Raw genomic sequence first — 17,383 nt, forward strand, 5'->3', positions numbered from 1 at the left:
TGCGGGTGTTTAGTGTCCACCCAGGATGCATAGCCTTGTGACCTTCATCTGGAAGGTGACCAGGAAGTGGAGGGATGGGATGGTGTTGACGCGCTGTCTGTACGTCAGCTTGGAATACCCGGAAGCGACCCACACGTCCCATCCTTCTTGTCAGTACTTCCAAATTATGGAGTCTGTATAAGCACAGAGCAGCCTTGTCTTCCTGGTAGTGACATGCAGGTGAAAGGAGATTTCCAGATGCTAGTGGTCAGAGACATCCAAGGCTGGAAACTGCCCTCGGTGTTCATCAGAAGACTCTTAACAGAAGAATGCAAATTCTATTATTCCCTCTCATGGTGGCTGACTGGAGATATACACAGATTTGGTTTGAATCCTAATTCTACCACCTATTAGCTGCGTGACACTGATCAAGTACCTCCTTCCCCTTGCAGTAGTCAAATTCTTTATTCCTGTAATCAGAATGACATAAAAATAATTTTTCAGCTTCATTGAAGTATGCATGACAAATAAAAATGGTAAATATTGAAGGTATATGCCCTTGGTATTTTTTATTGGTAAAATTGGGATTGAAATCGCTCAGGGTGAGATGGAGGCCACATGAAATGGCCGGGCAGCACCAGGCCCCAAGTTTGCAGGCCAGGGATGTGAATGGGGACCCTCACCTCACTCCCCAGCACATGAGCCAGAGGCACTTAGTTTTCCAGGCCTTGCAGATGGGACATTGCCCAGCTTCTCAATGAGCATGGCTTCTTCACTGTCTAGGAGAGAAGGGGCCCACCACACTGCATTCTGGGTGATTTCTGTGCTAATCTAGCATCTGTCACTGGTCTATAAATGAACACGGAAATGTTTTCCAAAGCAGATGCACTCTGAGTGCCCAGGAAGCCGCCACCCCTGCCTCCCACCTCACCCGTGAGGCTGCGCAGCCCCCTCCGGCCCTCCTGCCACCCGCAGGCGGCTCAGGTGTGTACCCTTCCTTCATCGCCTTCTGCCTTGGGAAGCAGCAGAGCTCGGGATTCAGGTGCTGAGCTGGCGGCGTGGCACGGTGGCGCTCACCGAGTCTCACTCTCGTGGGGACCTCCACATTCGCTGCTCCTCTGAAGTGGAGTGTCAACTATCCAGACCATCTTTGCTTGGTGCCTGTGGTTCTCTGCCAGGTTTTCTCATCACCTCCTGTTTTCCTCTAGGAGTCACTTGTCCTTTTCATGCTTTCTGCTTAGCCGGAGAGGCTTTGTGGATTTCCAGCCCGCACCACCCCCAAATAAGCCTTGTGCCACCTTCTCCCATCCCTGCCTCTCCTCTCCAGAATGTCATTGGTTTTGTGCACTGGGCCCTGTCCGGCTGCCCCGCACTCTCTCCTCCTCCGCCGTTCGGCTGTTTCTCACTTGAGGAGACCGGTTCTGTGGTGGTGCAGTAGGGTCTCCAGGGGCAGGTGGCAGCCCAGTCTTGGTCAAGGTTGGGCCGGAGAGGCTCATTCTCATCTCCTTGAGAAGCCCCTTACCAGTCAGGCCTGAGTTTCTACCCAGCGTTGGCCAACCTTGCTGTCTGAAAAGAGTACTGATGCCCCGCCACCTACTTGGAGCTCTCCCCTCAGAGACACCCAGACTTGAGGTTTATTTCCCTGGAATACAGTGGAGATTGTCTTTGATAAAAATTCAGCTCTGGTAAAGTGGTTCTTGGCCCCTTGAAGTTGACTGACTCACTGTCTATATTCACTCAATCTCCCTGCATGTCTTTTTCAGATAGTAGATAGTTTAGTAAGTAGTAATTAATTTCAGTTTCAAATAAATCTTAAAATTTCTTATTCATTCCTTTGAAAATTAGTAACACAGAGATGAAGACACTTGTTCCTGTCATGAACTAATTGTGATGACTGAGAAGAGTGCCATGCATTGTGCATTGCTATTCTTAGTGACCTTTGAAGTTGTTAGCCTGTACACAGGTCATCCTCTGGTTGTCCCTCCACTGACCTGTCTAAAACGGGACCGCACACCATTCCACAGTTGCTTGTTGAATGGTTTACTGAACTTTGTAGATGGCATCCCCCTTCCTTATACAAATTTCGTGAAGTTACGCCTGTTGCCCTCTGATCAGTTAACTGGAATGGGCACCCAGTACTTGCAGGCAGCTTCACCAGTGGTAAGAACCACAACTCCTCAACGTCATCAGTAAAGGCTGTCAACATTACTACCACATTTATACTTTATCCGATTTGTGGACATGCTGTTACGTTATTTGGGGAATCTCAAAGGCATAATGGTACTTTTAACCATGATGTCCATTCCATTTCGGCTGGGGCAGGGAAACCAGCCCCTGATTCTCCACCAGACCCTGCAGCCCATACGAAGGAGGTACTGCTAACCCCTCCAGTCTCATTCCCTCATCAATAAATAGAGTGGTTTGGACCAGACTGTATGGAGCTCAGGAGCTTTAAGAACCCATAGTGCCTCTCTCCTCTTGCTTCTGAAGAAAGGGCTAGACCAGCATCATCCAGTAACAGTAGTGAAAGCCACATGTGCAATTTTAAACTTGCTAGTGGCACTCACATAGTGCTATAATGTATGGCACTATTCTCAGTGCCATTTTTAAAAAGGTGAAATTAATTTTAATACTTAGACCAATAAATCTGAAATATTATCATCTTAACATGTAATCAGTATAAAAATTATTAACAAGATATTTTACATTCTTTTTGCCCTGCTGAGTCTTTGAAATCCAGCATGTATCTTACACCACATCTCCATTTGGACTGGCCACATTTCGAGTCCTCTGGAGCCACGCATGACTAGTGGCCACCCTCATGGACAGCACAGGTCTTTTTGGACCACCTGGAATCTTAGGACCTCAGCTCAGGTTCACAGGCTCCACAGCCTGCTGTGGACCTTTGTCAGCCTTTTCACATTGTGGTTAGATGTTTAAGGCAGGGACTGACAGATCATCCAAGCTGAGGTCTTTTGTAAGCCTTGAGTTTCTCAGATCCTTTCATTCCATAAGTGGCTCTCAGTTGATGCTTTAAGATGCATTCTGCCCACATAAAGTCTTGGAGAAGAACTCCCAGCAGGTGCACAGGAGGCTTGGCTGCTTCTGAGCATTTGCAAACAAGAGGATGCAGTTTTCCTTGATGTTGCAGAGTCATATCAACTTAACCTTCTGTTACCCAGAGCCAGGGTTGGGAGGGTAAGGGGATTTCTTATGGGTGGGTGAAATTTTAAAAAATAAACAATAAGTCAAGACTTTGCCTTTGTCTTTTCTTTTAGTGGAACAGAAGATGAACGCAACTGAATTCAGTGAAGATGTAGAAGAAGGTAAAGAAAAAAAAAGCCTCTTTTTAAAAAGTAGTTTAACTTAATACTCTTTTCAAGATATATTCACGTGGTTCAAAACTACTGGATTGGCCAAAAAGTTCCTTTGGTTTTTAAAGTAACACTAAAAGACACATTTTTCATTTTCGCCAGGAACTTTATTGAACAATATAGTCACTGCTGTGTTTCACTACCTTTTGCCGTTTTTCAGGCAACTTCATAATTCTATCATCCTAAAACTTTTTATCTTTCTGAGCAAAGAACTATTCCAGGTGCCTTTTACAGTCTTCTAGGGAATTGAAGTTTTTTCCATTAAGAGAATTTTGTAAAGACCAAAATAAATGGACATTTGAAGGTGCCGTGTCTGGTGAAACAGAGGATGAATCAGAACTTCCCAGACAAGCTGTAACAGTTTTTGCCTGGTCATCAAAAGAAACATGAGGTCTTGCGTTATCCTGATGGAAAATCATGCATTTTCAGTTGACTAGTTCCAGATACTTTTTGTCAAGTACTGCTTTCAGTTGGTTTAATTGGGAGCGGTACTTGTTGGAATTGATTGCTTTTCCAGAAGGAGCTTGTAGTAGAGGACTCCCTTCTAATCCCACCATATACACAACATCACCTTCTTTGGATGAAGACGTTTTTGGTGTGGTTGGTGGTGGTTAATTGTTTGCTCCATGATCACTTCTGTTCCACACTGTTGTACAATATCCACATTTCATCACCCATCACAACTGGTTTTAAAAACGGACCATTTTTGTTATATTTAAGTAGAGAATTGCATCTGGAAATGCTGTCAAGGTTTTTTTTCACTTAACTTATATGGAACCCAAACATCAAAGCAATTTAATATAACCAAGCTGGAGAAAATGATTTTTAGTGCTTGATTGAGGTATTGGGAATATATTGACTATCTCCTGAGTGGTATAATGTTGATTGTGCTCAATTAATGTCTTGATTTTATCACTGCCAACTTCAGCTGGTCTGTATGACCGTCTCTGGACTTCTGAAAGTGAAACTTCACAGTCCACTTTTCATGCATTTGATCAGTGACAGCACCTTCTCCATACACTGCTCAAATCTTTTGTGTGTTTCAGTTGCATTTTTACCTCTCTTGAAGTAATAAAACAATATACTGAAAACATTGCTTTTTCTTCTTTTCATCTTCAATATTAAAATGGCTACACAAAAATTCACCAATTTTGATTTTTTTTTAAATGCACACTGATATGATAGTTATCACAGTACAGTCTAACAAAATTGTTTCTGATGAAATTAAAGACAGTTAAGAGCTACTAGAGCTATCTTATGGAAAAACTTAACGAACCTTTTGGCCAACCCAGTATTAAAAGATACACAATGAAAAATCAAGGAAAAGTCTCCTCTCGTTACTGATTGCCATCCTTCTCCACTCACACTTATGGTATCTTATGTATCTTTCCAGGGTTACTTTTTTAAAAGCACCATTTAAAAGAGTAGTGTGTTTTTCTCCTTCCATCTCTTCTCCCTTCTCCAAGAAAAGACTTTAAAAGCTGCTTTAAACTGAATGTTCTTGGAATATAATATCAGTGTATAGCATGACTAGTGTGGTGAAATATAAATTGGCTGGTTGGAAAGCCAGTTTCATTGATTATTACTCTTGACACTGTTGTTTGAGAATATCAAAAGGTGGCTGCATACAGCCTGGTGCTTGGGGACCCTGCTAAACCAGGCTCTGCCCAGTGGCCTCCCCACTGAGCCCCACTTCTTCTCTGCCACAGTTCTAAAAAACAACACTGTGAAAGTGGAGACAGAGGCCGAAGATGCTGCTCTGGACTGCTCAGTGAATTCCAGGTCCGCCGAGAAGCACCCTCTGGATGGCGTCTTCACTGCTGTCCAGGACTCCAGCAAGAGAAAGCCCCTGGGTGGCGAGGGCCCACTGGACTCAGTCCCGAGCGTGAAGAGGCGGCGGCTTATTCCCGAGGTGAGGGCTTACTGGGAAAGCAGGAACTTGTTGACAGCAAGGACTGTTAATGAAAGCCTACCACATTTCACATAGCCTGCACCTTACTGGAGCAAGTGAGGCTCAGCAGGGCTTTTCCTAAATCAGGTCCATCTTTTGTATTTATTCGGGGAGCTTGTTCAGTGAATCTTTTTGTAAAGAGGACAATTATTTTATAATATGCCCGTTACCCCTAACCTACCTATTTTATAAATTTGCTTTATTTCCTAATCACCTGCTGGTTATAGTGAACTTGGCTGAATTCTGAGAGAGAGAAAATGAAACTGGTCATGGTGGTCCCCTCAAGCAGCCTGCAGTTCCCACGGGAGACAAGACAGGTTCACAAAACAGTGAAGACTGAGGAGAGAGGGGAGTTTGGGAGATGAGAATGCCTGGTCAGCAGAGCCTCCCTGCAGATAGCCAGATCACACCTTAAACTCTTAGCAGAACATTTTCCCAAGCTCTCCAGCCCCCTCCCCTGCCCCTCCCCAACACACTTTTTGGGGGACCCAGGTAGGCATTTCAACTTCTTCATGTCTGTCCAACAGAGCCCAAGTTTCAGAGCTCACTGTCATTAGCCCATACATGGGGTGTCCGCCTGGGACTCCCTGGGTTGCTCTTGGTTTGTTTTAATTCTCCTCTGTTAGATGCTACAGCAGATTGGGAGTTGATAGGTTTTAGAGATTTAGTGAGCCTTTGAAAAGTAAAAACTATCCTTTTTCTTAATTAGCAAAGTCATAAGATTTAAGATTTTCACTGGATTTCAATATGCATGTTTATATTACATTATAATGAGGACTGCTCTGCATTCCACATCATGGAACACTGAGGTTTACATTCATTTATTTATTTTATTTTGGCTGTGCTGGGTTTTCTCTAGCTGCAGCAAGCAGAGGCTACTCTGTAGTTGAGTGTGGACTTTTCAGGTTGAGGAGCACAGGCTCAATAGTTGTGATACATGGGCCTAATTGCTCCTTGGCATCTTCCCAGACCAGAGATTGAACCTGTGTCTCCTGCATTGGCAGGCGGATTCTTTACCACTGAGTCACCAGGGAAGCCCCACATACCTTTTCTTGTTTCATTTAATCCATATAACAGTGATGAGAGAATTAGTATCTCCTCCACATAAGTTTAAGTCAAGTGCCAGAACGCCAGTGGGGCAGCCTTGTTGCTGGTGTGAGGTGTCAGGAGTGACTTAGAACACTCAGCACCCTGCTTCATATCGAGGAGGTGAGCCCCACCTTCTCTGATCCAGCCCATAGGAATGGTCAATTCCAGAATGATCGGAGCCTGGAGTCAGATAAGGGGGAGTTCACCATGGAGCCTTTGGCTGGTACTATGAGCTCCCAAACTCAGGTCCCTCTATGGTGATGGGAGTGACACAGCTCCCTCATTGGTTCCTTGTGTGGAGCATCGAGACAAGCCCAGCAGAGAGCCTGCCCCATGTCAGTTTTCAGAAGGGTTTATTTATTGCTCCCTAACCCCCATCTCCAACTACCACCCATTATGGTCAGCTGCCTCCCTCCACATTTATCAGGAGGAAAATGACATGCAATTGCCAAGAGAGGCCTTCTGATGCCTTCCCAAACACCCCAGGCCTGAACGCCCTTGATTCTGAGCACCTTCCATCTTCTCCCTTGACCCCAAGGAAGGGGGTGAGGGCGAGGGGAGGAATTGATTGGCAGCCCTGATGCTAAAGGTCCATCACTTCAAACCCCTATCAGTGCTGAAGGCCTGTTCATGAGTGACATTTAGTACAATGCTTAGAAGAAAAATAAAACCTCCCTCCAAAAATTTAACAAAAGGCTGTATAAAGACATATTTGGCGCTTCCGCTGGGAAAGGCACCATAGCCAAATACAGCAGATGTGGGAGGTGAGTAGCCAGCATTTTTATTGCTAATCATCTTTTTGTTCACAGAAGTGGGAGTGATATTCAAGAGCCCTGTGCCAGGTAGAAGTTAGCTTTGTTCTCCTGGGGTTCCTTGTATCTTTGTTTTTAATCCTAAAGTGTGCCTGTGGTTTGTTTTTCAACTGGAGAGTGGAAATGCCATCTCGTTGAATCAGTGCAAATGTACTGAAGACCTCCTAAGTGTCATTCACTGTGATCCCAGCTGGAGGTTCATCGTCGTTTCACAGCAGCCCTAGCGGATAGGCACTGTGACCCTTCCCAGTTGAGTGAGCCTCCAAGAGGCTAGCGCTCCCACGCCTGCTTGATTTGGAACTGCACTTAAACACGGATGACCCTGAGGATTGTGGGGTGTTTGTAAGATGCTGTGAGGAGCTCCTGCTCTGATATTTGGCCATCCCTATGGTCTTTCTCTTCACCCCTCATTATAGTTGCTTTATCCCCCCAGATTCTCATTTTTGGGGGCATGTTAGCACATTCTTCATCCTTGCCATACACTGTCAGCAGTGTAAGGATGACCCAAAGGATAAAAGCCATGAGGGCAGAGACTGGCTTGTTCCCTATGTCCCCAGGGCCTTGTAATATTTGTTTACTGGCTCTGTGTGGTAGACAGCTTATCCATTCCTTGTCACTAGCTATACCTGGTTATTTAAGGATGATGATGATGAAGATAAACATTCTATTAAAAGTGAAGAGCGTCACCCTTGCCTCACTTTGAGTGGTGCTGCCAGCCCCCTAGGAGCCCTTTTGCATGGTCTGCCCTTGATGCCACAGCAGTCCTCAATTCCTGCCCTTGATGCCACAGCAGTCCTCAATTCCCTACACTGGAGGCATGCTGCTTTCTTGGTGTTCCAGTTTGCTGACTCTGGGCACCATTTAGCTATTCCTCTTTCATTGAACTGAATTCAGTGACTGCTCTTGCATTTGGAGTCCTGAAGAAGATGCTCAGTGCTGGGAGCCTCTCCGTGGTGACCCAATCCCCAAGATGTCACTGGGCATGGACATGTGGGAGCCCCCTTAATAACCTGCTCGTGCCTCACTGGTAACTTTACGTCAGCTTCTTCTTGATCAGTCAGATTCTCCACCTGAGAGAGTCGGGCATTCCTGCTTGGGTCTGAGTGCTAGCAGAAGAACGAAACGTGCGATTGGATCCGGTACTGCAGAGCCTGAGCTGGGTAGCAGAGTTCCCATATGGTTGGAAGATGAGCCTTGGAGAATTGGGAATGGTGTCAGCCAGACACCAGTGCCAAGTAGCGCAGATTTAAAGATTTCTTGATACTCCTAGACAGCTGAGCAGAGATTTTATCAGCAGCAGCAAATGCAGCCAGTCCATCGTCACCTTGGCAGTGTTTGTGGAATTAAATGGAGCACTGAGTGGAAAGAACCTCAGTGTGGGCATATCTTAGGACCTTCTCTTTGGTGCTTGTGTCGTGTTCTATGTTGAATTGTGTATCCAAGGTCTCTGGGAGCGAGGAATATTGCCCTCTGCTGGGACTCTAACTTAATTTTTATTTAAGCAAGTTAGCCAAAAATGTTTGTATTGATGGCAGTGTTTCTAACATGCCTGGTAGAAACTAAAATATTTTTATTAATGAGGCTGACTAGTGAGAGTTATTGGGGGGATTTCCAGTTCTGATCGACTCTGGCCTCTGCCTGCAGTAGGAATGTGGGGGGGGTCAAACTACTTCTGTTTGTTTTGTTCAGACAGTTCACCCAAAAACTTTTCTCTGTGCTTATTTCCTACTCCGAGTATTAATGAAGGCAGATCCCCTTCAAGAACATGTACTCTTGTTGCATGGCATGTGAGTTTCTGGTAACCTCTCTGCATAGAATCTTATTTTAAATGTATTAGTGGAACTGCTTGTTACAAAGCCTTTGCTTGTCCCTTTCTAAAATCAGCTGTAATATAATTATGATTTTCTTTAATAATTGGCATTACACACTCAAATTTCTCTACATTGGTAAAACCTCATGTAAATCTCATAATCCGTAGGACCTCCAAAATTATTTTGGTGCAGTAAAATTTAATGGTGAGTAAATTGCTAAAAATCTTATTTATAGTCTATAGGAATTAGCAGGTAAGAAGTTTTGAATTTATTAGGGCAGTGCTTTTCAACAGTTGTAAATCCACCTTACAGAGTCATTCGGTTCACATATTTGGATTTGTATGTAAATATATAGACACAGAGAAAGAACAGAATTTCTTGAATGTATTTACTGTGTGCAGTGCCCTCTGATATTTTCTGTTGTTTTCTTTCTTTCCTTCCTGTCTTTCACACTTCCTCCTCCCCTCCCTCTTTTATGCTGGTCTTGATCTATCAAATCAGTGTCATCATTTCTGAATGGGTCATATGACAAACCACAGTTCCAAACACGCTGCCTCAGGGGTAAAGATTTTCAACCGTCTCCATTCCTTCCTTTCTCCATATTTCTGATGTGTGTAACGTGGTTTCTTTCCTTTCTTCCTTCCTTTTTAAAATTATCGTTTGCTCTCTGCCATATAGCAGAACTAAACAACTGAAAAGAGTCTGAAACCCTACCTCGAGCTCACCTGTGCTTCTTGGACTCCTCCAGCCCAGCCTTTAGGGCAGACCTCTAAGAATTCCTTCTATGAGTGACTTACACTGTTACACGGGAGGAAAGTTCTCTTTTTATTTAAGTTCTTAAGTTACTTATACCTTCCTTAACTCAGGTTCTTAAGTTCTCCTCTTTATTTAATAGTTAAGAGTAATCATTACAGAGAAGGCAGTGGCACCCCACTCCAGTACTCTTGCCTGGAAAATCTCATGGACGGAGGAGCCTGGTAGGCTGCAGTCCATGGGGTCGAGAAGAGTCAGACACGACTGAACGACTTCACTTTTCACTTTCATGCATTGGAGAGGGAAATGGCAACCCACTCCAGTGTTCTTGCCTGGAGAATCCCAGGGACGGGGGAGCCTGGTGGGCTGCTGTCTATGGGGTCGCACAGAGTCCCAGACACAACTGAATTGACTTAGCAGCAGCAGCAGTAATCATTACAACTAGTTCAATAAAAAGCCCATTGTATTGTCACTGCTCTGGCTGGGAAGAGCACTGTTAATAACAGTCGTACTATAACAGTAAACATTTATTAAGCACTTACTGTGATTCAGACGTGGGCTCAGCGCATCATGTTCATTATCTAATTAGATCCTCATAGCTACCCTGGTACCTGAGACAGGGACCATTATATATTCCTGAGTGACACACAGGAAGCTGACATGTGAGGGGTCACGCAGAGGACCCATCCACTCCCTTATACCTCCCTTATTTTTGTTGTTTAGTCGCTAAGTTGTGTGTGACCTTTTGTGATTCCAAGGACTATAGTCGTATTTAGATATGTATGACTCCTCTGCACCCCCACGGAATGGACCCCACCAGGCTCTTCTGTCCATGAGGTTTTCCAGGCAGGAATACTGGAGTGGGTTGCCATTTCTTCCTCCAGGGGATCTTTTCGACCCAGGGATTGAATCGAACCCGTGTCTCCTGCATTGGCAGGCAGGTTCTTTACCACTGAGCCACCAGGGAGGCCTTATACCTCCCTACACTCATGTTATTCATGAAGCTAGTAGCCTCTGTGAACATTTTTCTTAAACATTTATTTGAGAGGGATAGACACTTTACCCTGCTTAACAAATGTTCAGTGAGCGCTCTGTGTCCCAGGCACTTTGCAGGACACTGGAGATGGAGTAGGGAAGACCTGGTCCCACAGGTAACCATCATGCAGTGTGGTGAGGGTACAGATAGGTCTCAGGGACGAGACCCCACAAGGGAGAGGGGTGGACAGCAGGCTCGCTCCAGCCCAGTGGCCCTTGGTCCTCTGCTCACGGGCAGTAATAGGAGGGTCAGGGATCTCTGACCCTAATTACCTAATTACCTCCATGGGATAATTAGGGCTTCCGTGGTAGCTCAGATGGTAAAGAATCTGCCTGCAATGCAGGAGACCCAAGTTCCATCCCAGGGTTGGCTCCATGGGGTTCCAAAGAGTCAGACATAACTGAGTGAATAATACAGTCATACATGGGATAATTAAAGCACTTGAAAGAATCCTGTTATTTTTTAGGTTCCTGAGAGTAAGGTAGGTGTTTTTTTGCACAGTTGTTGTCAGCAGAGATGCAGGAGAAAAATTAACCTGTGTTTAATATGAGTCTGATGATTCCATTATCTAAAAAAGAAGGTCTGGGGAATTCTGTGACGGTCCAATGGCAAGGACTCCCAGCTTCCATGCAGGGGGCACGGGGCATGAATAGGGAGATCTGTCCATGGTCTCTTTCCAACTCAGGCCTTTGTATTGCTCACCTGCTGCTGTAGTGGCAGTCCCCTCAGAGACTGTCTCTTTTCCCTGTGTTTTTTCTTTTTTTTTCCTAAGGTTGCAAAAGTAAAGCACCTCGTGTACTGTGTTATGCTGGCATTAGTGTTATCTGAAGGCTTATAAATGACACCCAATCTGCCTGAATGAGATAAACCAGGGATAAACACTGTCTTCTAGCCCTGGCCATCCAGAGAGGCCCAATGGGTTGTTGGAAATGCAGAGCCTTGAATCAGAATCTGTATTTTCACTAGATCTCAGGCAATATATATGGACATTAGACTTTAGAAGTGCCGCGGTAGGTCAGACTACACAGCCATATTTTCCCCCAGCGTCCTAAGGATGCTTTATTCTCTTGCATTTTCTAGTTGCCCAAGGCTCGCACATGTCTGTAGAAGAACATGCTTTGTGCTTCGACCCTACCTGCTCCCCTGACACCCACCACTGCTCTCCAATTAGCTCTTCTGCTTAAATAGGCGCTCAAAAATATATTCCAGTATACTTTGGGGTCAAATTCAACATTTGTCAAAAACAGGTTTATGAGTGAAATGTAATGAACAACATATTTAAAGCATACCATTTGATATGTTTTGACGTGTATATACCAGTGAAACCACACCACATTCAAGATGAGAAACAAAGCCATCACTTGTTACCTTGAAAGTTTATTTGTGTCCCTTTGCGTCCTTTCTTTCCCCTGCTTTCTGTCACTAAAGATGCGTTTGCCTTTTCTAGAATTTTATACGAATGGCATCCTACAGGCCTCTTTTATCTATCTGGTTTCTTTTACTCAGCTTAATTATTTTGAGGTTCATCATGGGTACCAGGTTGGTCAGCTCTGCTGCTGAGTAGTACTCTGCTGTAAACACAGTGCATCTGTATACTTGTTCATAAAAATTAGGGTTGTTTCCAGTTGGGAGCTGTTTATAAACAGGGCTGCCATGAATATCTGCATAAAAGTATTTGATCGTGTGCTTTCATTTTGCTTGGTAAATAAATAACTAGGAGTGGAATATACCTGGATCATATGGTCCAACATATAACTTCTTAAAAAAAATACCAACTGTTTTCCAAGGTGGTTATACCATTTTATATCTACCCTAGCAGCCTATGAGAATTCTAGTTCCTTCATGTCATCTCTGTCACTCAGTATCATCTGTCTTTTTTGATTATACCCATTCTTGTGGGGAGTGATATGCTATCTCAGTGTGGTTTTAATGTCATGCATGTTCTTAAGCATCTTTTATACAGGATCTTAGTTCCCTGATCAGGGATCCAACCCATGCCCTGTGCAGTGGACGTGTGGAGTCTTAACCACTGTACCTCCATGGAAGTCCCACTGAGCATCTTTTTATATGATTATTTGCCATTTATATAGCTTCTCCAAAGTGACTGTTGAAACTTAATTGGGTTCTGTGTCATTGAGTTTGAGTGTTCTTTATGTAAGCTGGATTCAGGTCCTTTACCAGATAAATGATATGTCTGATTTCTTCCAGTCTAGGCTTGTTTTTCCGGAGAAGGCAGTGGCACCCCACTCCAGTACTCTTGCCTGGAAAATCCCATGGACAGAAGAGCCTGGTAGGCTGCAGTCCATGGGGTCGCTAGGAGTCGGACACGACTGAGCGACTTCACTGTCACTGTTCACTTTCCTGCATTGGAGAAGGAAATGGCAACCCACTCCAGTGTTCTTGCCTGGAGAATCCCAGGGATGGGGGAGCCTGGTGGGCTGCTGTCTATGCGGTCGGACAGAGTCGGACACGACTGAAGTGACTTAGCAGCAGCAGGCTTGTTTTTCATTTTTTAAAGAAGTTTTAAATTTTAATGAAGTCCAGTTTATTAATTTGTTTTCTTATGGATTGTGCTTGTGTGTTATATCTGAGAAGTATTTGCCTAAAACAGTTTCATAAAGGATTGCTCTTCTGTTTTCTTCTAGAGGTGTTAGAATTTTAATTTGAAAGTGAAAAGTGAAAGTCGCTCAGTCGTGTCTGACTCTTTGCGACCCCATCAACTATACAGTCCATGGAATTCTCTAGACCAGAATACTGGAGTGGCTAGCCTTTTCCTTCTCCAGGGGCTCTTCCTAACCCAGGAATCGAATCCAGGTCTCCCACATTGCAGGTGGATTCCTTACCAGCTGAGCTACAAGGGAAGCCTGGAATTTTAAGTTAGTTTTTATTTTTACATTCATGATCCATTTTTTAGTTAATTTTTTATATGATACATGTAGGATGAAAGTTTTTTCTTTTCTTTTTTTTTGCATATGTATGTCCAATATTTCTAGCATCATTTGTTGAAAAGATTCTCCTTTCTCTACTGAATTGCCTTTGAACCTGTGTTGAAAATCATTTGTCCATATATATGTCAGTAAACCTCTTAAACCATCCAGGGCCTGGCAATAGGGAAAACCACTAATAAAAGCAGTGAGGACCCTGGGATCCCAAATGGTCTGGGCAGTCGCCTTCTGGTATGAAGCTTGGACTCAAGCTTTGGTATCTCGAACAGGTCCTGGGAGTACATTGAGAGTGGACCTGCAAAGTATGTCAGCCTTGGGCAAGTTGAGGAGATAATTCCTAAAATCATTAATTCTCTCACTGTCTTTTATTGAGCAAGGCTGGAGAGTACATTGAAAGTACCTTTCTAGATACATAGGAAAGGTGTTAATTCATTACACACAGGGGGTACTTCAGGACCTGGGGCTTAAAACTCTTTGGCAGTTCTGATTGAGAAGGGCTGCTGGAACTAGGAGACTGAGACTTAGAAACCTGGGAGGCCTCACCGCTTCACGGAATCTGCAGTTGGCTGGGCTTGGGGCAGTTCTGGGCCTTTTCAGTCTGAAATAAGACATGACTCCAGGCAGTGGTAGAGTTGGCAGCTGACTGTGGTTCTCTAGATTCCAGTTCTTCCATGCTCAGCACCGTGCATCTTGGGAGCTGTCCAGAGTAGAGATGCCTGCTCTCCTAGAGTCTGCAGACTGGACAACAAGCTGTGCTTTCTGTAGATGCTATTGGCAGGACTCCTGCCTGTCTGAGAGCAGTCAGGGCAATTAGGTGACCTGTCCATAGCCAGGTTGCCACAGGAGCACTTCCTGTTCCTGGGGTCTCTCTCCCATCCCTCATGGGCTCTCGCCAGGCCTTGTCAGCATCTGTGCTCGGTCTGTGGACAGGAAGTTCAGGGATGGTGTCCTATGGGAATTGAAAGCCACCAGGGTCCAGCCTGAGCCTCTCAGGGATTAGGGAGAGCAAGCAAGTTTGGCCCTGGGATGCAGGTTTGTGTTGGTGGCTTCCCTTGTGGCTCAGACTGTAAAGCGTCTGCCTACAATCCCGGAGACCCAGGTTTGATCCCTGGGTCAGGAAGTTCCCCTGGAGAAGGAAATGGCAACCCACTCCAGTATTCTTGCCTGGAAAATCCCATGGATGGAGGAGCCCGGTAGGCTACAGTCCATGAGGTCGCAAAGAGTTGGACACGACTGAGCGACTTCACTTCACTTCACTTCACTTCTGGACCCACAGAATGGTTCCCAGGCAAGGGAAACACTTTCTCATAGGCTCCTGAGGTTGACCTGGGCCCCTCTGTGTGTGACATAGATCAGAACCCTCACCTGATATACCTTTTGTCTTTCAGGCACTCCTAGCAGGCATGCGGAACCGGGAGAACAGCTCGCCCTGCCAGGGCAACGGGGAGCCGGCAGGCCGGGGCAAGAACTTGGGCTCCATGTGGCCGGGAGAGGAGGAGCCTGGCCACGACGTGAGCACGCCCTCCTACAAGAAGCCTCTGTATGGTATCTCACACAAGATTATGGAGAAGAAGAACCCTCCCGCGGGGGACATGCTCAACACCTATGAGCTCTCAGAGAAAGTGAATCCCAGCAACAGCCCCTCACCGCTGCGGCTCCTGAACGAGACACAGAAGCGGGACACTGGCGGCCCCGCAGCAGCCACCGACAGCGACCCCAACATCTACTTTCTCATCCAGAAGATGTTCTACATGCTCAACACGCTCTCCTCCAACATGTCGCAGCTGCACAGCAAGGTGGACCTGCTCTCCCTGGAAGTGAGCCGCATCAAGAAGCAGGTGAGCCCCACTGAGATGGTGGCCAAGTTCCAGCCGCCGCCCGAGTACCAGCTCACGGCGGCCGAGCTCAAACAGATCGTGGACCAGAGCCTGTCGGGCGGTGACCTGGCCTGTCGCCTGCTGGTGCAGCTTTTCCCAGAGCTCTTCAGCGACGTGGACTTCTCCCGGGGCTGTGGCGCCTGTGGCTTCGCGGCCAAGCGGAAGCTGGAGTCGCTGCACCTGCAGCTCATCCGGAACTATGTGGAGGTCTACTACCCGTCGGTGAAGGACACGGCCGTCTGGCAGGCTGAGTGCCTGCCCCAGCTCAACGACTTCTTCAGCCGCTTCTGGGCCCAGCGGGAAATGGAGGACAGCCAGCCCAGTGGCCAGGTGTCTGGCTTCTTCGAGGCCGAGCCCCAGGTGGATGCTGGCCACTTCCTGGACAGCAAGGAGCAGGAGGAGGCCCTGTCCCTGGACCGCAGCAGCACCATCGCCTCTGACCATGTGGTGGACACGCAGGACCTCACCGAGTTCCTGGACGAGGCCTCATCCCCGGGCGAATTTGCGGTCTTCCTTCTGCACCGGCTGTTCCCTGAGCTCTTCGACCACAGGAAGCTGGGCGAGCAGTACAGCTGCTATGGGGATGGCGGCAAGCAGGAGCTGGACCCGCAGCGTCTACAGATCATCCGCAACTACACAGAGATCTACTTCCCCGACATGCAGGAGGAGGATGCCTGGCTGCAGCAGTGTGCCCAGCGCATCAACGACGAGCTGGAGGGCCTGGGGCTGGACGCGGGCAGCGAGGGCGAGCCCCCGCGAGACGACTGCTACGACTCATCCAGCCTGCCCGATGACATCTCCGTGGTCAAGGTGGAAGACAGCTTCGAGGGCGAGCGGCCTGGCCGGCGGTCCAAGAAGATCTGGCTGGTGCCCATCGACTTCGACAAGCTGGAGATCCCGCAGCCCGACTTCGAGGTGCCGGGCGCCGACTGCCTGCTGAGCAAGGAGCAGCTGCGCAGCATCTACGAGAGCAGCTTGTCCATCGGCAACTTTGCCTCGCGCCTGCTGGTGCACCTGTTCCCGGAGCTCTTCACCCACGAGAACCTGCGCAAGCAGTACAACTGCAGCGGCTCCCTGGGCAAGAAGCAGCTGGACCCGTCCCGTATCAAGCTCATCCGCCACTACGTGCAGCTGCTCTACCCACGGGCCAAGAATGACCGTGTCTGGACACTGGAGTTCGTGGGCAAACTGGACGAGCGCTGCCGGCGCCGGGACACGGAGCAGAGGCGCTCCTACCAGCAGCAGCGCAAGGTCCACGTTCCGGGCCCTGAGTGCAGGGACCTGGCCAGCTATGCAATCAACCCTGAGCGGTTCCGGGAGGAATTTGAGGGGCCCCCGCTGCCCCCCGAAAGGAGCAGCAAGGACTTCTGCAAGATCCCCCTGGACGAGTTGGTGGTGCCCTCGCCCGACTTCCCGGTGCCTTCGCCGTACCTGCTGTCCGACAAAGAAGTGCGCGAGATCGTGCAGCAAAGCCTCTCCGTGGGCAACTTCGCCGCCCGGCTGCTCGTCAGGCTCTTCCCCGAACTCTTCACCACCGAGAACCTGCGGCTGCAGTACAACCACTCCGGGGCATGCAACAAGAAGCAGCTGGACCCCACACGCTTGCGGCTCATCCGCCACTACGTGGAGGCCGTGTACCCGGTGGAGAAGATGGAGGAGGTGTGGCACTACGAATGTATCCCGAGCATCGACGAACGCTGCCGCCGCCCCAACAGAAAGAAATGCGACATCCTGAAGAAAGCCAAGAAGGTGGAGA

General features: G+C 47.1%; 1 protein-coding gene across 1 annotated transcript in view; it reads left to right on the forward strand.

Annotated features, from left to right (window-relative positions):
• The first annotated feature begins 3,229 nt into the window (after positions 1-3,229).
• The window catches only part of BEND3 (BEN domain containing 3), a 14,489-nt gene continuing 335 nt past the window's right edge, over positions 3,230-17,383 (forward strand). The window contains exons 1-3 of the mRNA XM_010856699.1: positions 3,230-3,305; positions 5,063-5,265; positions 15,139-17,383. Of these exons, the coding sequence (XP_010855001.1) occupies positions 3,269-3,305; positions 5,063-5,265; positions 15,139-17,383 (2,485 nt within the window). The 5' untranslated portion in view covers positions 3,230-3,268. The remainder of the gene's footprint in view (positions 3,306-5,062; positions 5,266-15,138) is intronic.

The sequence above is a fragment of the Bison bison genome, unplaced genomic scaffold, assembly GCF_000754665.1.
Source record: "Bison bison bison isolate TAMUID 2011002044 unplaced genomic scaffold, Bison_UMD1.0 scf7180017864373, whole genome shotgun sequence".
Taxonomy (NCBI): domain Eukaryota; kingdom Metazoa; phylum Chordata; class Mammalia; order Artiodactyla; family Bovidae; genus Bison; species Bison bison.